This window comes from Sinohyriopsis cumingii, chromosome 2, assembly GCF_028554795.1.
Source record: "Sinohyriopsis cumingii isolate HCF-2022 chromosome 2, ASM2855479v2, whole genome shotgun sequence".
NCBI lineage: Eukaryota > Metazoa > Mollusca > Bivalvia > Unionida > Unionidae > Sinohyriopsis > Sinohyriopsis cumingii.
The window spans coordinates 43,758,897-43,782,397 of NC_142962.1; the positions used below are offsets into that span (position 1 = coordinate 43,758,897).

General features: G+C 34.8%; 1 protein-coding gene across 3 annotated transcripts in view; it reads left to right on the plus strand.

Annotated features, from left to right (window-relative positions):
- LOC149804730 (carboxypeptidase A4-like) overlaps nucleotides 1–22,284 on the plus strand; it is a 39,623-nt gene extending 17,339 nt beyond the window's left edge. For all 3 annotated transcript variants that reach the window (XM_089943555.1, XM_089943571.1, XM_089943563.1), the window contains exons 6-8: nucleotides 4,447–4,542; nucleotides 12,240–12,341; nucleotides 13,629–22,284. In XM_089943555.1, the coding sequence (XP_089799681.1) occupies nucleotides 4,447–4,542; nucleotides 12,240–12,341; nucleotides 13,629–13,802 (372 nt within the window). In that variant the 3' untranslated portion in view covers nucleotides 13,803–22,284. The remainder of the gene's footprint in view (nucleotides 1–4,446; nucleotides 4,543–12,239; nucleotides 12,342–13,628) is intronic.
- Nucleotides 22,285–23,501: the final 1,217 nt, after the last annotated feature.

The following is a 23,501-nucleotide window of genomic DNA, read 5'->3' on the forward strand; positions in this document are numbered from 1 at the left end:
CAGATATTTCAGAATATACAGAACTCATGCTAGATGTCAAGATAAGCAGATTATGATATAACAATGCACTGTTTAGATGGTTTGTCAGTATGGACAAAGAATTTGTTGTTGTTGTTCTAGGGTTTAATGCCATTTTTCGGCACAAGATAGGCTATACATGGCGGCCAGTATAACTGGTGGAGGAAGAACCCTGGAAAACCCAGGGAAGAACCACCGACCCACGAGAAGCTACTGGCAGGCTTTCCCATGTACCCACGCTAGCCGAGCCTTGGACTCAAACCCATGCAGACAGAGGTGAGATGGCAGTGATCCAGAACGGTCAGCGCTTTAGACCACTCAACCACTTGGGGCCCCCAAAGAATTTGTTTATGTAACAATAGATAAATTTCAGTGCATTTTATATCCAGTTTGTGGCTTCCTTTCATGGGGCCTCTGAATTTCTGCACTCCATACCAATTGTTGTATAAAAAAATTTAAACAGCCAACAATGTGGCCAATAAATAAAAAAACCACATGGTATGTTTTGCAGTCAATAAGGAAAAACAATCCAGGTTTGCAACATTGGCGAAAACCTACGCGATCCCAGAATAAACTTTTTATGTGTTTTTTTTTCTTCTTACTTTTAAGAAGAAAAAAATACTTTTTCGTGTACAAGAAAAATGCATATAAAATTTCAGGAGCCAAGCCACGATCGTCTTGTATTATTCATACACGATCTCTTCCCCAAAATGATAAGCAACTTTTTTTGCAGTTTTTCTTTGAACATTTTAAGATTGTTTTTTTGTGCACAAGAAAAATACATGTATATGAAATTTCAGGAGGCATGCCACGACCGTGTTATATCTGAATTCGCGTTATAACGGAGTGCGCTATAGCAGGGTCACACAGTATATATTACCACCCAAAAGAAATTTATTGCCCTTTTTATCTTCTAGCTTGTGGGTTTAATGCCATTTTTCAGCAAATGATAGACTATATATGGCATACAGTATATCTTATACAGGAAGAACTAAGGAGAAGAACCACCAACCTATGGGAAGCTACTGACAAGCTTTCTCACTTACCCACCTTTTCTGAGCCTGGGACTCAAACCCTTGTGGACAAAGGTGAGATGTTAGTGATTTGTAAAGGCAAGCACCTTAGACCACATGGCAACCTGGGGCCCCAATACAGTTAGTTTAACTGGTCCTGTAGCTTAGATGGTTTGTCATGAAACTTGGTAGATAATATGGGTATCATGGGAAGATACATATATTGTCAAATCACTTTGCTCTTGTCATATTTGTTAACCATAATTGGCCTTTTCATTTTGTTGTTTTAATACGGTGCAAGACATCATCTCATTAGCACAATTAGGCATGAAGATTGACTTGCTGTGAAACTCCATCATATAAAGATGCACATATTGACGAATCTTTGTTACAATGAGTTTTGTAAGAGTTATTGCCCTTTTTATACTTTTACCTGGATGCAGTGTATGACACAAATGTGTGTATGCAGTTACTTCTGCAGTGTATAACACATTTTTGTATGGAATTACTCCTGCAGTGTTTCGCACACATTTGTGTATGCAATTACTCCTGCAGTGGATAACACACATTTGTGTATGCAGTTACTCCTGCAGTGTATCACACACAGTTGTGTATGCAATTACTCCTGCAGTGTATAACACACATTTGTTTATGCAATTACTCCTGCAGTGTATGACACACATTTGTGTATGCAATTACTCGTCATTTTCAATGGATTGTTGTGATACTTAGTACATATAATAGTCATCATCAAAAGATGTGCATGTTGGCAAATCATTTTGTACTCCCACAATTTTCAGATGTTATGTGCTTTGCTTTACTGTAGATTGGTCAACATCATGGGGCAGGGGTGGGATGCAAGATGTGTGTGTTGGGGGGGGGATATTTACATAGGCAATTGCTTGCCATTCCTCAATTGGAAAAACGTAAATGGTCCTTTCTGCGTCATTGTTTGAATGATGTATTTTTTTTAATGATGGCTAGTGAACATAAGTAAAAAAAGATCATTTTGCATTTGTCTTTTTTTGTGGGGTTTAGCACCATTTTTCAGCACAGTTTTTTACTATACATGGCAGCCAGTATATATGGTGGAAGAAAAACCTAGAAAGAACCATAGACACACTGCAACCTACTGACATACTTTCTCACAATTCTGCTTCAATATATTATGGCATGAATGAGTAATTTCTCTTGTAAAGAGCAGTATCTAAAAAACTAAGACACCAAAAAGGACTAGGATGAGGGTCAAAAGTTCATTTCTAAAACATTCTAAATTGTCAGCACAATTAGGTATATTACTAAATACATAATCAAAAAGAAGGCAAACATCAGATGAACCCGATTTTCCATGGGGAATACCAGTGTCCTACTAGCAATAGAGCTACATGCAACAGTGAATAATGTACCAGTTGTAGCACTAGATCTTTATGATACATAGTCACAGATATTTATAATAGATAATGCTGAAAAATAAAAATATATACTAAATTTATTTTAAAAAAATATTTAATTACTGTACTATTTCAGGATTTTTGTGTCTTTGAATTTTCATGCAGCATATGTACAATGTGTCATTTAATTATTTTAGAAAAAAACTATTGTATTGTTAAAAGTTCACAAATTTTAGGTAACTAATAAAATGATAATTTTGCTTATTGCCATTAATTATTTTGTATGCTGAAAAATAATTAGTAAAATATATATAAAAATTACAGACAATACGCTGGTTAAGTAATAAATACCATGAATTAATTTATGAATTGGGTATAAATATTTGGGGTTTGGGGGCAGAATGTTATTTTTGTATGTTTTCTAAATTTGTTGATTGGAAAAGATGCAATGTTATTTCCACATGTCACTTTGTGTTGGTTCTTTATTATAATGGTTTTTAAGAACTATGCAGTCCGTAAAAATTTATATGATATGAAAATAGTGAATTCATGATATATGCATACGAGTTCTTTAAAATTGATTTCATATGAAAATTGTGCATTCAGAATATATGCATGTGAGTTGTTGATCAGGTGGGATGGGATATGACTATGAAATGAAAGTACACATATACCTAGTATATAGCATTTAGAATTAGAGGATATATACATTACCAAGTAGGAAGTACATTGTAATACAATTATTAGCAAGGCTTGCTTTTGATGCATGTTATGGAGGTAGAGGTATTAAGGAGTCTTGCCATTAATGCATGTTATGGAGGTAGAGTTATTAAGGAGTCTTGCCTTTAATGCATGCTATGGAGGTAGAGTTATTAAGGAGCCTTGCCTTTAATACATGTTATGGAGGTACAGTTATTAAGGAGTCTTGCCTTTAATGCATGTTATGGAGGTACAGTTATTAAGGAGTCTTGCCTTTAATGCATGTTATGGAGGTACAGTTATTAAAGGAGTCTTGCCTTTAATGCATGTTATGGAGGTACAGTTATTAAGGAGTCTTGCCTTTAATGCATGTTATGGATGTACAGTTATTAAGGAGTCTTGCCTTTAATGCATGTTATGGAGGTACAGTTATTAAGGAGTCTTGCCTTTAATGCATGTTATGGATGTACAGTTATTAAGGAGTCCTGCCTTTAATGCATGTTATGGAAGTAAGCCTCATATCTCGTACAGTTGTAATATTGCTATGTACCTGCATGCACAGATGCTCGACGCAAGCTTGGTGTTTAAAAAAGAAATAATATGAAGGAATAAAATGATAAAGAGTGACAAAATTTCCTCATATTACCCTCATGACCTGTTCTGACATAGGACCCTGTCTATCATACTATAAAAGAGACAAGGTAAGTAACTTTTTCTGAGTTGCACCAAGCATACGAATTTCATGAATTTTGCTTGGGGGGACATAGTTGCACCCATATGCAATGTAATAAAACAAAGTAGGTAACATCATGAACCAGATGCATGGATGTTATTTAAATATTATCCTTGGAGCCTATCATGTTCACCATGTGTGCTGCATAGTCAGGATATTTTGAAAATAAGTATTTGTGTGTAATTCTTCTTTGGAACAGAATTCTTTGAGTTGAATCGTGTTAATGGTAAGTAGGAACATACTTTTGCATCTACCACTGTTGTCAGATTAATGAATGAATGTACTGTAGAGTCGCAAACACTGTATCTCTCAGTAAAATAGAGCTCATTGCACAGGAGTGCTTCTTCTATACAATGATAAGACAGGGTCCTATGTCAGAATGGGTCTTCTGAGGCAATTTTGTCACTAAATATGATATTTTCCTTCAGATTATTGCTTTTTTTGTATATATCATCAGGCTCGCATTGAGCACCTGTGCCTGCATGTTTGTTTTACTGAGTTTGAACTTTATAGTATGTTGCTCTAATTTTACCATGTGATAATCAAGTCAGTTGATATGTTGAATGGCAATTATTCTGCATATATTTTACAGATTCCTTTTTCTCTTGCCATTGAGTTGTGGGGACCATTTCAACACAGCGGTCCTTCCTGTTTTGATCTCTTTAATCCTGCCAGTTACAATCTCATGGTAAGCACTAATATTATGTCACTGTGAGGAAAATAGCGAACTTGCAGATTGTAGGTTAACCATGTTGGCAGCATTGGTATCAGTGATAGTAAACTACCGGTATGATCAATAAACTACATGTATCTCACTGGGCTTTAGGTCTAGTTAGTAAACACCACAATGATCAATAAACTACATGTATCTCACTGGGCTTTAGGTGTAGTTAGTAAACACCACAATGATCAATAAACTACATGTATCTCACTGGGCTTTAGGTCTAGTTAGTAAACACCACAGTGATCAATAAACTATATGTATCTCACTGGGCTTTAGGTCTAGTTAGTAAACACCACAATGATCAATAAACTACATGTATCTCACTGGGCTTTAGGTCTAGTTAGTAAACACCACAGTGATCAATAAACTATATGTATCTCACTGGGCTTTAGGTCTAGTTAGTAAACACCACAATGATCAATAAACTACATGTATCTCACTGGGCTTTAGGTCTAGTTAGTAAACACCACAATGATCAATAAACTACATGTATCTCACTGGGCTTTAGGTGTAGTTAGTAAACACCACAATGATCAATAAACTACATGTATCTCACTGGGCTTTAGGTGTAGTTAGTAAACACCACAGTGATCAATAAACTATATGTATCTCACTGGGCTTTAGGTCTAGTTAGTAAACACCACAATGATCAATAAACTACATGTATCTCACTGAGCTTTAGGTCTAGTTAGTAAACACCACAATGATCAATAAACTACATGTATCTCACTGGGCTTTAGGTCTAGTTAGTAAACACCACAATGATCAATAAACATCATGTATCTCACTGGGCTTTAGGTCTAGTTAGTAAACACCACAATGATCAATAAACTACATGTATCTCACTGGGCTTTAGGTCTAGTTAGTAAACACCACAATGATCAATAAACTACATGTATCTCACTGGGCTTTAGGTCTAGTTAGTAAACACCACAATGATCAATAAACTACATGTATCTCACTGGGCTTTAGTTCTAGTTAGTAAACACCACATCATTTAGGTATGATTAGTATTTTGTCAAAAATAAGCAAAATCATTTATTTTTTATTTTGGTTTTTATGGTTTTGAGGACATTTTTCAGCACATTGATAGGGTATACATGGTGGTCAGTATGTTTGGTGGAGAAAGAACCTGAGAAGACTCAGGGAAGAACCACCAATCCACAGGAAGTTTGTGACAAGCTTTCTCACATATCTACATTGGCCAAGCTGAGATTCTGACCCACATGGTCAGATGCAAAGTGCGGTAGACCACTTGGGCACCTGGGACCTCAATATGCAGAATTAGATTGCAACTATTGGCAGATCTGCTTCACATTGTATTCACCAGTCATTAGTTATTGTGTTGTGTATCTATCTATCCATCTGTTACCCATTTTGTTCTGCATGATAACTTTAGTTCTCCACCACCTGAAGGTTACTAGACTGTGGATGGCTTGCATTTGGGTAAGGAAGAGGCCTATTGATTTAGGCATCAAAGTTCAAGGTTGCTTTGACTGATTGAATACATTTGGTTTTTACACAATAACATTAGTTACAAACCTAAAACAGACTTTGTTGTTGACTTGGCTCTGGAGTAAGGAAGAAACATGTTGATTTTGGGGTCAAAAGGTCCAAGTTCAGTGTAATGATGACTAAAGGAAGAAGCATGGTTTCACCTCATAGTAACATTATTTCTCAATAACAGATCTGGACCAAAATGTGTAGATGGCTTACTTGTAAAGTGGGTTAGGAAGAAGCCATAGAATCTTAGGGTAAAAAAGTCAAGGGTCAAGATAACTGTTACTTTAAGAAGAAAAATAATTTATGTATAAAAATAGTAGTTCTCAGCTATGTTCCTTCACCAAAAGTTTGTCAGTAGCTTATACATTGGGTTAGGAAAAAGCCTTTTGATTTTGGATTGAAAATTTCTAATTTCAGGGTCACTGATTGAAAGTAGAAAAATGATTTTTTTTTGTGTCTAATAACTTGTAACTTGTATTTGATACCACATACTTCATAAAAGAATGTCTTCTCTGCCCGATTTGGAATCTGCAATACCTTTATTTTCATTCTGCTGATGCAGTTCTTAATGGTTTTCTTGCATTATTGGTCAGCATGTTTTGGAGCAACCTAACCTTTATGTTGCAAGGTTTCTCGAATAAATATGCTTGTAAAATATACTGGAATCTTTATAATCAACTTCTTGTGAAATAAATGTATCACTTTATAATGGAATAGTTTCAGACATGATGCACAAAAGAGCTAAATTCATCAAAATATGTCACTTGATATTTTTAACCAACATCAAAGAATACAGAGATGCGGTTTGCTTGGTGAAAATTTATCATTTACTACTTCAAAAATAGTTTTCTTGTGTCAAACTGTTGTTCTTTGTAAAGATTGATTACTCAAAGTAAGGGGTTGAATGCTTTAATAATAATGATCAGAATTGTGGCATCACCTTCACACATGCAGTTAATTGATGGAAAGGTTTATTCAACATCCTTAATGTGAGATGGGCTGGTTTGATATTAGGAGTGAGCTACTCTCTGCAATCAAATGATTATTGGTATTAATATTAGACTGTATAATACGATACAATTTCCACAATTTTTTTATCATTATAATTGCAAGCACTTGTGGAGCTTTCCAACCAAACTAATACTATAAAAAAACTACCCTTGATATGAACTTGGTTAAAATAAATGTTTTTTAATACAAACAGATTTTTTATCCCCATCATCTTATATATAATTCAGAACAATATACCTATGATGGATAAATCAAGTGTGACAATTTTCCTTTAGAGGTACACATAGCTTGTTTAAAAGAAAGACCTGATTAGCTCCCCCACTCTAGGGGACCCAAGTGGCCGAGTGGTCTAAAGCGCTTACCGTTACAGATCACTGCCATCTCACCTCTGTCTGCATGGGTTCGAGTCTTGGATTCGGCCAATGTGGGTATGTGAGAAAGCTTGCCAGTAGCTTCTCGTGGGTCGGTGGTTCTTTCTGGGGTTTTCCCAGGTTCTTCCTCCACCAATTATACTGGCCGCCATGTATAGCCTATCTTTTGCTGAAAAATGGCATTAAACCCCACAACAACAACAACAACAACAACCCCCACTCAGAGTCAAATCCTTTAAATTTATTGAGTGATATGATTTATACACAATCAGAAGATTTTATCTCAATTCAGCCAACTGTTAAAGAGATATTTGAGTTTAAATGCCCATTTCACACAAAATTTCCTCAAGTCATTCTTGCTGTGCAGCTTTCTCTGACCAAAGTCCATGTGATATTATGTGGGGAAGGCTGACTGGAGTCCATGTGACATCACATTGGGAAGGCTGGCCAAGTCCATGTGACATCACATGGACTCTGGTCAGACTTTCCTATGTGAAGTCACATGGAGTCAGGTCAGCCAATATGATGTCACATGGACTCTAGCCAGCCTTCCCACTGTGATGTCACATGGATACCTTTGATGTCAGCCTTTCCCATGTGATGTCAGATGGGCTGACTGGAGTCCATGTGACATCACATTGGGAAGGTTGACTGGAGCCCACGGTTTTTGTCATTTTTATTATCATCTCTTTAATTCCACTCGTATAAATTTTTAGAATATTCTTTAAAAATGGTGACTGCAGTGCAGATGGGTTTCTTCAAAAGTTAACTTTGCCTAACAGAATAATTTTATTGATAAGCTAGTTAGTTAGTGAACTAGTCTATATTTTTAAAGAAAATGGTGCCAGATATTAAGTGAAACACTTTACAGTGTGAGTTGTGGATATTATATGACTGAAAATCTTAGAGCAGATTAATCTTTTCAAACTTCAAAAAATGTCAGATCAGAAAAAGGGACATATCAACACTGCTTACAAACTTTTAAAGAAAAATATGAGTAATGTAATACAGCACTCGTGAGAACCTGACCACGGTCATTGCAGAATTACAGTTCACAGTCATTCAGCGAAAGTTACACATGTAGACTAATTAAAGTGAGTGCTGAATATAAATAATTTTTCAGTGTACTTTGTGTTTGTATTCTGGTTCTAATCCATGTGGATTTTGCCCATTGTGACAAGAATTTTGACCAGCTGCTGAGATTGGTTTGCTAGTAAAAATATATCTGTTTCATATATGCTGTAATTCATGTTGGTCAATAATATTCAGAATCAACAATGCCCTACTAATACCTGCAGAGATTATTCAGGATGGGTTGCATTTACAACTAGTACGTGCATAGATTATTCAGCATGGGGTGGTTGTACAACTAGTACAGAGGTCTTGCTAGGATTTTAAAACTAGGAGTCCAGGACTCCAATTTTAGTTAAAATAGGAGTCCCACCAGCAAAAGTTGCAGTCGCTTCCCAGAAAACTGCAAATTAGAAGAACTATTGGTTGCCATTGAGTTTAATTTCTACATTCTTTATAACATTGATATAGCTCTTGTTTGTCCATCAGAGAGAGACTGAATTTTGTCAATCCAAGAAAGCTCTTTCTCCAAGCACTAAGCTAGGTATCACACACTTTCTTACACTTTGTCACTGTCCCATTTGTTCTAACAACTTTAGCTCTCTTCTGAATCTCATTACAATCTTTGTCAGTTTGCCGCTTAACTCCAAAATACTATCCAAATTTGTGAATGGCATTTTGTCTAAGTCTCAACATGTCTTGATTCCGAGGTCACGTGCACTGCTTATTCCACTACACTTGGAAAGCTAAAGTTGTTTATTTGATATACTTCTTATAAATGACCACATGTATATCTCTGTGTCTTTCTGCCTCTGAATTCAATCACTGTAAATATGAGCACAATTTCCCACCCAGCAGCCAGTCAGTGTCTTTGAACTTGCTGCCCAGCTATTGTATCTTGTTCTTTTGGTGTACTCTTATAAATGACTACATGTTCTTCAGGTTGGTCTTTCAGCCACTGACTTCTGTCATTGTAAATATCAGCACAGCTAATTGATCAACACATTTTCTCACTAAGCAGGTGGCTGAAGCAGGACTAGCAAGTCTTTGAATGTTGCCACCCACCTATTAAATGTGTACAGGACTCCCGCCTAAGTGATTTTCTACATCCCATATAAAAAAAAATTGGCAGTCAAATATGCGTGATTAAGCATTTCTGAGACCTTTATAGTACCTGCATAGACTATTCAGCATGGGTGGGTGTACAGCTAGTACCTCCATAGATTATTCAGCATGGGGTAGGTATACAAATAGTACCTGCATAGATTATTCAGCATGGGGTGGGCATACGACTAGTACCTGCATAGATTATTCAGCATGGGATGGGTGTACAACTAGTACCTGCATAGATTATTCAGCATGGGGTGGGTGTACAACTAGCACCTGCATAGATTATTCAGCATGGGGTGGGTGTACAACTAGTACCTGCATAGATTATTCAGCATGTGGTGGGTGTACAACTAGTACCTGCATAGATTATTCAGCATGGGGTGGGTGTACAACTAGCACCTGCATAGATTATTCAGCATGGGGTGGGTGTACAACTAGTACCTGCATAGACTATTCAGCATGGGGTGGGTGTAACTCTAGTACCTGCATAGAGGACTACTGATAATGAGGTTGGTGTACAACTAGCACCTGCACAGAGGACTGTTCAGCATGGGGTGGGTAAAGAAATATGTTTTGTTCTCTAACTCTGTAGTTCATGTTCATATTTGTACTGATTAGATTTTCTTTTTGGCATTAGACCAGGATTGTAATTCTGATATGTGCAAGAGGGGTGGTGCGCCATGTTTTAGAGCTAAAAAAGTAAAAAGCAAACGGTGCATGTATTTTCATACCTGAGCGATGGTTAATACCCAATTTGGGATAGAAATACTTTACATTGCAAATTCTCATAATGGGTAATATATAAACCTTCACCGTGTGGGTGAACATTTAGCACTGAAGTGATTCGCATAGTAAGGTTGTGTTTGAGCAGTGGTTCCCAACTGCCTGATCTATAGTACAAGTCACACAGGTCATGTAAGTGCATTTACTGATATAGGTTTAATAAACAATTTTATTTTAAAAATTTAATCATAATAGAGTCTTATATTACGTGTTTAGGCTTGCATAAACAGTAACACAAGAAAGAGTGAAAAAAACAAGCGTTGAAAAATTTAACAATTTTAATTTTCCCCTGGAAAAATACTGTAACAATGAAAAAAATAAGAACTTATAGTTTCAAGATTCAAATCCAAAAATAATCCAAGAATAATTCACGAATACAGTTTTAGAAGTCCTAATAATGAAATGTTCTAAAGATTTCAAGTTCGAGTCCCGACGAAGAATCCAAGATGAAAGGTGATGACATATGCTGAATCCTGTTCATTGTTGTTGTCGACAGTTCCTTGTACAAACACAAGAAATAATCCTCCGGTTTTTGGAAATCCAAATAATTTTTTTAAGAAATGTCTTTGTTCAACAATTCTGTATGAGCACTCAAAAATATTTCCAGAATAACGAATTAATCCTTTTTAATCCAAATAATTTGAATGAACATTTAAATGTAATTCCCAAAATAACACAACAAAAGAAACACCTTTATGTCTCAGTGTTTAGAAGCCCAACTGAGATTATTTCTCTAAAACAATGGTTTAAAACTTGAATTTTATGCAAAACAGATGTCTGGATAAGGGTCACGTGATCATGTTTACATAGGAAAAATCACGTAGCCCCTGTGTGTCCTTGATAAGAACCAATCATTTTACTCAGAGAATAAAAATTGTTAACTTCACTACAAACTATTTACAAGTCATGGGTCATGTATCTAACACAGCCTCAATCTCAACTTTATTTTTCCCACAATAAAAATAAAGTTTAAAAATACTTGTTGAAATGACTGTTACTAAATTGGAATTAAGGTCGGGAACCAGGTCTGGAAAAAATATGAGTTTCTAGGAAACAGAACCACATTATTTTGACATATAATAAAAATATAAAATAAAAAGATTGTAAAACTTACAAACAATTAAATCAGATATAAATTAAATATACATGACAAGAGTTATAACAAAGTTGATGCAGTCATGATTATTTTAGTAAACTAGACATTAACTGTCATAACAGAATTTTCAGATGAAAATTATCAATCACTATGGATTTTTACATTGGCAATTCGGCATTACACTGGTAAACAAAATCTATATCGAATTGAACTATTAATAGTGCAGGAGGAATCAAGGTATGATCACGGGAACAAGAATTCGCACGCACTTCAGTTATCTCTTGTATGGATGTTCAGCTGTGAATGGGATAGGGAGTAACATGCAGAAGTTTTAATCTTAGTTTGTACGTATGACATTTCTTCAAAATGATAATTTAGGATGATGTAAAATTTAAATAAATAAGTCTGCATTGACAGCAGTGTTTCTGTAGTCATTTATTTTCATGAAAGCACATGTTTATATGGGAAAAATAGGTATTATGTAGGAATTGAAATAAAAGACATGACATACCATATGGAAAATATATATGAAGTTACATAATTGCCTCCAATTTATTGGACTTGTGTGTCGATTTTTTCCTGCTAATATTTTTCCAGGCTTTGTCTATAAATGATGACATATTCATGTTGTTGTAGGACTGTTTACGATAGTAGAATTTTCAGTGAAGTTGTAGGACTGCTTACCATAGTAGAATTATTTTTTCTGGATCTTGCAGAAGGTATTGGAAGAGATACATCCACTGTATGTGACCCTATTCCAGTACATGACACAGTGGAAAGAAACACAGCTGATGATGGCACAGGCAAAAGAAACAAGTGTGAGTAAACAGTCATAGTTCCTCCACTGCCTTCTCATCACCAACATTTACATGTTTTGAACAATTGGACAAGACTAAAAGAATTTATTTTTTGTGGTTTTTCAGTAACCTCATGGGACTAGAATTATATTTAGTACATAATTAATGTCATGACATTATATCATAACAATTGGCCATCACACCAGTGTTGCACCTTGAGTGTTGAATTACATGCTAGTGACAGAGGGGGCTCATTTGTGTGTGTGTGTGGTAACTTTCAGAAATACACAGATTGGCATTTAATCAATGAATTTTTAATTTGGAAAGAAAATCAAGAAAAAATGTGAACTTTATGATATGCAATGCAAGATAATTAATGTCCACTTCACTAATTAAGGGACAATCATTTTTGCTTTTACAGTTTTGCCATTTGACCTTAAAAATCTTCTCTACTGCACTGTTGTACTAGCATCTCTTTATTCTTTGGACACCAATATTATTACTGTAAACATTTGATCAAGTTTTCATCTAACCCATAAATATATTTACATCTTTGGACACTGACATTATTGCTATAAACATTTTATCAAATGTTCAAATAACGGACAAAAACATTTACATGTTTGAAAATCTGGTTCAAGAGAAAGGAGCTGCACTTTGATGGAATTTTAAACCTTGCTCTCATTATTGGTGCCCAAAGAATAAAGAGATATAGTACAGCAGTGCAGTAGAGATGATTTTTATGGTCAGGTGGCAAAACTGTAACAGCAATAAAGATTGTCTTTTTTTTTATATCACTACTAGTGCAGGAAGTAAAATATAGTTTTTCTTTGTCTGATTGAAATTTTGCATCATCCTCAAATTCACATGTGGACACAAAATCCCCTGCCCCTGGGATTCTAGGTAGACACAAAATTCCCTGCCCCTGGGATCCTAGGTGCAACACTGGCACACATGGCATAACACTAAGCCACATCACTGAGTAATACAAGTCTTAATGTTATGCAATAGAATCAAAAGATTGAATAGCTGGTTAGAGGAGAAACATTACACTCTGCTGTGTTATTTATGGTTTAATCTCTTTTCTGGAAGCTAAAGACTAACAATAACGTGATGATCAAGCTCAACATTAAAATGAATAGAAAAGAAAATGTGGTTCTTTTTAAGGGTTTTGTTTTGAGCTTTCACCTTTGCGCAGGATATTTCAAGCTTTTATACCTTTGTTCAGGTCTGCATCTATATTAATTATTTTGTTAGCAAGCAGTGTATTTGTTAAATTCTGATTGATTTTTGTTTTATCACTGACAGGGTGTACTGCCATCCATGGCACTGGGAAACATTCTGCTTTTGTCTGTCATTGTCCTTACTGTAATGATAGCCGTCCGTGGAAGATTTGCAGCCTGGCGATGTTTGAGGCAGAAAAGTGCCAATTTCCAGAGGTTGCTTACCAGCACGTTTTCAGTTGGATGGACCAGATCTTAAAGTGTATTACTTATTACCAGGGATCAATATTTTCAGGTGTTGGGTTTGTTTGATGGGTCACGTTTAACAAGTCTTCAAAATATATAAAAAAATTTTCTGCAGATTTATCCTCTTGAAATTTGAAGCAACTAACTATCAATTTTTTTACATTAATTGATCAGTGTTGTTCATTTATATTAACAGATACCCGTTCAGAGATAGAAATTAAAAAACAGCCGTCGAAAATTGTCTTTAAATTCAGAAGAAAATACTATGGAATAATTAACCTCATCATAATGCCACCTTCACTCACCAGCCTCGTATTTGGACAACAATGCCATATCCTACACTGATTGAAATTGGTATGATGCCAAGTAATTTTATTAATGAATTATATGTACAATCTGTCTTTTGAATGAATTGTTGGTGTTTTTGAGTAGCTTTGTGTGAAAAATACACAGCAGACTACTTAGTGAAAAAGTGAGATGATGATAGCCTTAATATTGAGTTACTGCTTAGTCACATTCTAAAGACTGGGTAACAGTTTTAACACACTTTGATTGTAAATAGATAAGAAACTTATAACATTTTACCATTCAATATTGGTAACAGTCTGTAATTTATGTTTTGAGGGCCATTCCTTTTGACTATATATTGTTCTTTGGAAATGGAGCTGGATGTGAATCTATTAGTGCATTATTGCAATTACCATATTTACCATATATATTGGGGCACAATAAAATAATTTATGTCCTGTCCTATTTATGGTGAAACGTTTTATGGTGAAACGTTTTTCACTTAGGTGATATGTCCCATGACTTAAGAGATGAAACAAATTTGTGTTGAATTTGTGTCCCCCCCCCCCCCCCAGGCTTGCATGTTCAGTAAAGTAGATAAACAGAATGCTTACTTGATAATAGAATGAAAGAAGCTAACCCTGTGTTATTATCATTTATTCCTCATTTTTTCATCATGAGCATTAAAGAAAAAAAAAATATCCATGACTCTGTATATGTATTGTAGGCATCCATGCTGTAACGTGTATCTCTATGTCCAGTAACACATGACACATTGTTCATTGATGTGAACACAGAGAAACAAGTCATGTTTGGTTGTACTCAAAGGTCTTAATATGTTATAAGACTGAAAACTGGATCAAACAAAATCGCATAGAAGAGAGGGAAATATTAACCGATTGCTTGAAGGCATCTGCCATTCATGCATGGCATGATGTTAGGTGCAAAATAGCATAGATTGTATTATATCCAGGTCAACTATATGACAGTAACTTGCAAATAAAAATCATTGTTTGAAAATACATTTACTGTGAGTCCAAATGACAATCTTTCCATTTGCATCGGTTAGAAAAAGTGTTATTCAAGCAAGTTGTTGCTGTGTATATCATTTACCAGACATAAATGCCCAATTGTATTAATTATGACTACAGATGACAAGCAAACAGAAGCCCTGGTGGTGAATAAACACAACTGGCACCGAGCAATAGACTCATTGTTTGAATTTACCGACAGGATATGAAATACGAAGTTATTTTATTGCAAAACAAGCTGACCTCGGAAGCCAAGTTTTTATTCTTGTAAGTGTGCTGATTTTTTTTTAATATATAAAGTTGGCCGACATAGGGAAGCCAACTTTGGTTCCTTTTTACTGGTATTCAGGGGAATTTTTAAAATAAAATGAAACAATGGAAGAATTTTTTAGTGACGCAATATAGTGCTTCATGCATGGACATCAATAATGCAACATTGCCCAGAAGATTTGGAGAAAATAGGATCATTCGATAAATTTGCAAAGGCCAGAAAAGAAGATGATGATTTTGCCAACAATATGATCATTAACATGGGTGAAGTTCCTGTGTACTTTGATCTCATTCCTGGATGGACTGTCAGTAAGGTCAGGGTTAAAAGTTTGAAACTTAGCAAGACTAGTGCAGAGGTTTAAAAAATCTGTCTTTAGTCCTTGTAGTTTCCGTTTCAGGAGACTTGTTGCCTTCAGTGATAATTTTTCTTGGCATGAGAAAGCAAATAAATATTCATGCACTGAAAGGATGGATCGTAGGTGAGCAGGAGAAGGATTGGATTGATGAGATGATGCTCCAGTGGATTCAAGTTTTATCTCAAGTACACAGTTTTAAGTTTTTCAAAAATAAAATTTGCATTGGAATGCATTTTCTGATATGTAATTTTCAAATAATTTAAAAAGTTGTCTCACATCTTACGACTTAAAATAAATGACTTATCCCAGCGCATACAGTGCACAAAAAATTAATTTATGTTGTCCCAACAAATAGATTGTCCTAACATATACAGTAAATATGGTAACTATGATTTTAAAAATTTAATTTTGTGCAATGTTATTTTTTGCAGTGATTATATAGATGTGTCTATCCTTATTAAAGTAATTAAGTACACAACACCTTATACTACCAACTTAGTTATAAAACCACTTTTGTCTATGGACGTTATATAGAGTGTGGACTGTATATACTTCTTAATGTTGAATAAATAAAGATTAGATCTCCATACTCTTGCTTTAAACTTCTGCATAATGTATACTTACTGAAGATGGTGGAACTGGATAAGTAGTATCCATCTGTCAAGTGCCTAGTGTACTGGATAAGTAACATCCATCTGTCAAGTGCCTAGTGTACTGGATAAGTAGCATCCATCTGTCAAGTGCCTAGTGTACTGGATAAGTAGCATCCATCTGTCAAGTGCCTAGTGTACTGGATAAGTAGCATCCATCTGTCAAGTGCCTAGTGTACTGGATAAGTAGCATCCATCTGTCAAGTGCCTAGTGTACTGGATAAGTAGCATCCATCTGTCAAGTGCTTAGTGTACTAGAGTAAATATCACCCATCTGTCAAGTGCCTAGTGTACTGGATAAGTGGCATCAATCTGTCAAGTGCCTAGTGTACTGGATAAGTAGCATCCATCTGTCAGGTGCCTAGTGTACTGGAGTAAATATAACCAATCTGTCAAGTGCCTAGTGTACTGGAGTAAATATCACCCATCTGTCAAGTGCCTAGTGTACTAGAGTAAATATCACCCATCTGTCAAGTGCCTAGTGTACTGGATAAGTAGCATCCATCTGTCAAGTGCCTAGTGTACTGGATAAGTAGCATCCATCTGTCAGGTGCATAGTGTACTGGAGTAAATATAACCAATCTGTCAAGTACCTAGTTTGCTCATGGTAGGGGTTATGTTGTTAATGATAACTGAATGATGCAATATGTATCTTCCTTTACAAAAGTGATCTGATGTTCAGGTTAGCATAGCATTAGTTTTTATCATTACAGGAATTTACATTGCTTTAAATTAAGCCAAGGATGCAATAAACTTTTCATTGATCCCATGATTTTGTTTAAACTCAAGTACATTTGGTAGTCAGTCTAATTAAAATCAAGATCTGCTTATAATAAAAAGTAGCTCTGATGGACATCAATTAAGGTTGTGAGGACCTTGGTATTTCTAGCCCCGTTATTTTAGTAACTTGTCAAATAAAGCATTGCATTTTGTGTTAGGGAGAGGTCACATAAAGCATTGCATTTTGTGTTTGGGAGTTATCATTAAGCATTGCATTTTGTGTTAGGGAGAGTTGTCATTAAGCATTGCATTTTGTGTTGGGGAGAGTTATCATTAAGCATTGCATTTTGTGTTAGGGAGAATTATCATTTAGCATTGCATTTTGTGTTAGGGAGAGGTCACATAAAGCATTGCATTTTGTGTTTGGGAGTTATCATTAAGCATTGCATTTTGTGTTTGGGAGTTATCATTAAGCATTACATTTTGTGTTTGGGAGTTATCATTAAGCATTGCATTTTGTGTTGGGGAGAGTTGTCATTAAGCATTGCATTTTGTGTTAGGGAGAGTTATCATTAAGCATTGCATTTTGTGTTAGGGAGAGTTATCATTAAGCATTGCATTGTGTTAGGGAGAGTTATCATTAAGCATTGCATTGTGTTAGGTAGAATTATCATTAAGCATTGCATTTTGTATCGGGGAGAGTTATCATTAAGCATTGCATTGTGTTAGAGAGAATTGTCATTAAGCATTGCATTTTGTGTTGGGGAGAGTTATCATTAAACATTGCATTGTGTTAGGGAGAACTGTCATTAAGCATTGCATTTTGTGTTCAGGAGAGTTATCATTAAGCATTGCATTTTGTGTTAGAAAGAGTTATCATTAAGCATTGCATTTTGTGCTAGGGAGAGTTATCATTAAGCATTGCATTTTGCATTAGGGAGAGTTCATTAAGCATTGCATTGTGTTAGGGAGAATTGTCATTAAGCATTGCATTTTGTGTTGGGGAGAATTTTCATTAAGCACTGCATTTTGTGTTCAGGAGAATTATCATTAAGCATTGCATTGTGTTAGGGAGAATTGTAATTAAGCATTGCATTTTGTGTTGGGGAGAATTGTCATTAAGCATTGCATTTTGCGTTAGGGAGAGTTGTCATTAAGCATTGCATTGTGTTAGGGAGAGTTGTCATTAAGCATTGCATTGTGTTAGGGAGAGTTGTCATTAAGCATTGCATTGTGTTAGGGAGAATTGTCATTAAGCATTGCATTTTGGTTAGGGAGAATTATCATTAAGCATTGCATTTTGTGTTCAGGACAATTATCATTAAGCATTGCATTTTATGTTGGGGAGAGTTATCATTAAACATTGCATTTTGTGTTAGGGAGAATTGTCATTAAGCGTTGCATTTTGCATTAGGGAGAGTTGTCATTAAGCATTGCATTGTGTTAGGGAGAATTGTCATTAAGCATTGCATTTTGCGTTAGGGAGAATTATCATTAAGCATTGCATTTTGCGTTAGGGAGAGTTGTCATTAAGCATTGCATTGTGTTAGGGAGAAATGTCATTAAGCATTGCATTTTGTGTTAGGGAGAATTATCACTAAGCATTGCATTTTGTGTTAGGGAGAGTTGTCATTAAGCATTGCATTTTGTGTTGGGGAGAGTTATCATTAAGCATTGCATTTTGTGTTAGGGAGAGTTATCATTAAGCATTGCATTTTGTGTTCAGGAGTTATCATTAAGCATTGCATTTTGTGTTGGGGAGAGTTATCATTAAGCATTGCATTTTGTGTTGGGGAGAGTTATCATTAAGCACTGCATTTTGTGTTGGGGAAAGTTATCATTAAGCATTGCATTTGTGTTCAGGAGAGATGTCATTAAGTATTGCATTTTGTGTTAGGGAGAGATGTCATTAAGTAATGCATTTTGTGTTTGGGAGAGTTATCATTAAACATTGCATTTGTGTTAGGGAGAGATGTCATTAAGTAATGCATTTTGTGTTTGGGAGAGTTATCATTAAACATTGCATTTTGTATTAGGGAGTTATCATTATGCACTGCATTTTGTGTTTGGGAGATAAAGCATTGCATATTGTGTTAGGGAGAGTTACCATTAAGCATTGCATTTTTCATTTTGTGTTAGGGAGAGTTACCATTAAGCATTGCATTTTTCATTTTGTGTTAGGGAGAGTTACCATTAAGCATTGCATTTTTCATTTTGTGTTAGGGAGAGTTATCATTAGAAGTGTTCTGTTCCAAATCATGTTTTTAACTTTCTTAAACGTGAAGGTCGTATTTTGATTGGTGAATTTCAAGGCCAAAAAAACCACAAGATATATCATTGAAGTCCATTAGATCTGCATTATTCTGCAGCTCTAGATTTTAATCTGATTGATTTCATCCTAAAATAATGTCTGGTACAGACTTTAAAGACACATTTTATGATTTGCTTAGTTGTCAATGATTAATGAAAATTTCCAGAACATATGTTACAAAGAAAATTACATTTGAACACATGAGGAATTTGTATATGTATATGAATGCCAATTATTTTATATCATTGTAAAGAAAAATATCAATTCTGTTTATATATGAGGATGGATTTTTTATATAGAAAGTTTGTATTTTTCATGTAATTTTTATTATTATTATTATGCATAATACTTTTAATATTCCTTCTTTGATAAATAACACGAGAATATTTTTTACTTATTTATTTTCATTCTAATTTTGATCTCAGTTATTGCAATAATATATTCCAACTTTCCAGCATTGTTGAACAAGACCAATAAATTTGCAATCAGCCTTCAAAATTATTGTCATGGTTGTCTTTTTATACACTTTGTTATTACTTTCTGGTAGATCATTTTAAGAAATTCCTCAATCACACGTACAGTAATAATGTGCTAAAAATATCAAAAGTAGGACTCGAGAAAAATGGTCTTTTTCTCAAGGTGTCCAAATGTCATGATCCTATATCTGAAGTCCAGCATTTATGTGATTTGTGTGATGTGATTTTGATTTATTATGTAGCTTTAACAATTTTTCTGTTATATCACTATGGTGTCTGCAATGTGGCAGTTTATAGTGATGTCTAGCACTGGGGCATCATGCTGCAGACATGTAGCACGATGTCCCACCCAGTCACATTATCCTGACACCAGACCAACCAGTACTAACACTAACCTCTTAATGCTGAACACCAAGCAAGGCAGCTGTTAGTACCATTTTTGTAAGTCTCTGGTATGACTTGGTCGGGGATTGAACCCACAACCTCCAGCATCAGAGGCAGACACTCTGACCACTAGGCTACCAGAGCGGTCCTAGCATTTATGTCCATCTTTGTATATGTATTCTTTTAATGAAGTCCAGCATTTATGTCCCTGTTTGTGTATGTATTCTTTTAATGAAGTCCAGCATGCATGTTTATCTTTGTATATGTATTCTTTTAATAAAGTCCAGCATGCATGTTTATCTTTGTACATGTATTCTTTTAATGAAGTCCAGCATGCATGTTTATCTTTATGTTTTCTTTTAATGAAGTCCAGCATGCATGTTTATCTTTGTGTATGTATTCTTTTAATGAAGTCCAGCATGCATGTTTATCTTTGTATATGTATTCTTTTAATATAAATCTTGTATACTGACTGATAAGTACATGTACTGTCTTAACATGAAATTTCAATTATTCATCCTAGGCATCGCTCACCTGAAGAAAAATGTAAGGATATAAAACTTGTTTTTTATCTGGTTATACATACTTCATTGTTCATTCCATTTGTTTGTCTTTTCTTGTATTGATAAAACTTAAATGTTTGGAGAATAAGTCTCTCAAACTTTTGTGACATCTATTCATATTGTATTCTCATATGTGTTTGATTATGAACATTTTATATAATTTTAGACATTGTTCCTGATTTTCCAACTGACCATTTTTCATTGCCACACGTAAACTATTAGTCCAGTTTGGATCTTAAGTATATTTAATGGCTAGCTTTACACTAGCAACATTTCTCTTCAGTGCAAGGTCAGCATTTCATATCATTTAATCAGCTGTGGCCATGATTTCAACTGTAGTCTGTATACAGCTTGTATTAACATAATCATTGGTTAGACTGATTGTCAGCATTATACTGTTTGCATTTTATTTCAGATTTAGGATAACTGTTTGAGTACATTTTATGAGGTTTCAATTCATAGGCACCTTTTTTTGACTACATGACTTCTCTCTTAAATAACATGACAAATTAGTTCCTGTGATACTTTGGGGAAAAGAGTTACCAACCATTTTGGAATTTGGAATTATCCATCCGCTTACTAAGTTGTATTTAAAACAATCTCATCCTAGTATCCTGTCACCACGCTGTCATGAAAAGCTTTATTCTAATAATTTCTAAATTAAATGTAAATCCATTGGAGGATTATCTCTGCAAAATTTGGAAAATAATCAAGATCCATAGTTTTTCATTCGATTGCTACAAGTGGGTGCTCTCAGTTGCTTCCAGGTATCTAGTTTCTTTGTACAAAGCACATATTGCTAGATTTTCAGTTCATCCAAATGCTTTTGGTATTAGGAGCCGATTTGATGCCAATATACCTGTTACAGAATAAGATTTTAAATGTATTGCTTCCTATTCATTTATCAGTACTTATAAATGCAAGATGAAATAAAAACAAACCTGAAGTTGCAGAGTATTATGCATTTTGTAAAGATAAAAACAAAAACAACTTGTTTTACCGGTCTCATTTGTTTGCAACTGGCAAGAAGTACGCATTCACCTGTACTGTTTTACTAACTTTATATGTTTCTTGTACATGCTACTTACTGTTCTCTTGTTGAATGTCTGAAGGGGTAAAATATCGAGCAAAGATACTGTTTGTCATTAAGTTTTCCTAATACATTGTGTAATGCAAGTTCATCCAGTTCTTGTCAAACTGGCTTTTTCATAGTACCGTATTTTCCAGCCTAAAAGTTGATACTTATTTACTTAAAAGTTGGGCTTCGTCTTGTACTCTGTTTTGACTTATATGGATTATGTCATTGAAATTGCACCAATTTGTATATGGATTATGGTATTTTGGTATGCTATTAAAATTGCTCTATAACCAGCATAATCGAAAACAGGTCACATAGAAGTATCAATTCTAGTTCAATTACTATGTCAATAAATTGTTATAAACTAATATGACTGCGTTTATATTTATAAGTTTTGTCATTATTTAGTTTGCATTCTGCATGTATTTTCTAACATGAAATAAAAGAAAACAATTACCGGTAAAAAAATTAACCAGGCCGCATAGCACACTTATGGTCTATACTCTATAGTGTATTGTACTAATTCAAAGCATATTGTTTGTTCCTAAAAAAGATATGAAATAATTTTGTTTTATTCATCCTTTTTAACCATACCTCATTCTTCCTGATCACATTTTAGAAACTGGTCCATTGATATGATTCTCCAGTATACTGTTGGACACACGAGCGATTACTGGTATAGCTTTTTCATTTATATAAATATCCTACAAAGGGTTGTAATCCTTATTAAGTTGAGCGTTCTATGATTATTTAGAAAAATACAGTAGATTATGCTTTCTGCTCAAACCCCCAGATCATGTTTATAATTGTATTTGACAGTTTCTCAAATAAATATGGTTTAAACTAAACTAAAATCAGATATATCGATGGACTACTCAGATCATCAATGATCCATTTTTAGTTTTGCATTTAAGTTTAAAATGTCAACACATCACATATATTCTTTTTCAATCAGCTGTTGTTTCAGTGTCTCTCTTTGATTATACCAGTAGTTGATAAATTTGTCTCCAACAATCAAAGCCAGTTGCCGCAATTGTTTAAACCCTGATATTGGCTTTAGCTACCGACACTAGTTACCGTATTGCCAGTACCCCATTAATCAGCAACCCGTTTTCAATATCAAGTGGATTTAGAACTACAGGAAATGATGCCCACTCCCTTCTCTGGATGTAAAAAATGAATTTAGCCGTGGGCATTGTTTTCATTGCTATAGTACTGGCACATTTTAATGAGTGAGGTATGTTTTGATCAATCTTTTCAGTCATAATCATTCATATAAATATCCCTGTACAAATCAAACAATGCCTCCCGTCGAAGCAGGCAAGTCTTACACAGTGGCTTTTTAAGCTGGAAGTTGTAAAGTTTGCAGAAGAGAAAGGTGGGAATATGGCTGCTAACAGGAAATAGGGTGTAAATGAAAAATGTGTCCGGGATTGGCATAAAGCTAAAGTTGCATTATGCGTTACAAAAATACAAAGAAAGCAAATAGTGGCTGCCAAGCTAGATGGGTTAATATATAAGTATAAGTCTTGACACAACGTGCAGCATGTCATGAAATGAACTCTGTTGAACTCAGACTCAAGGC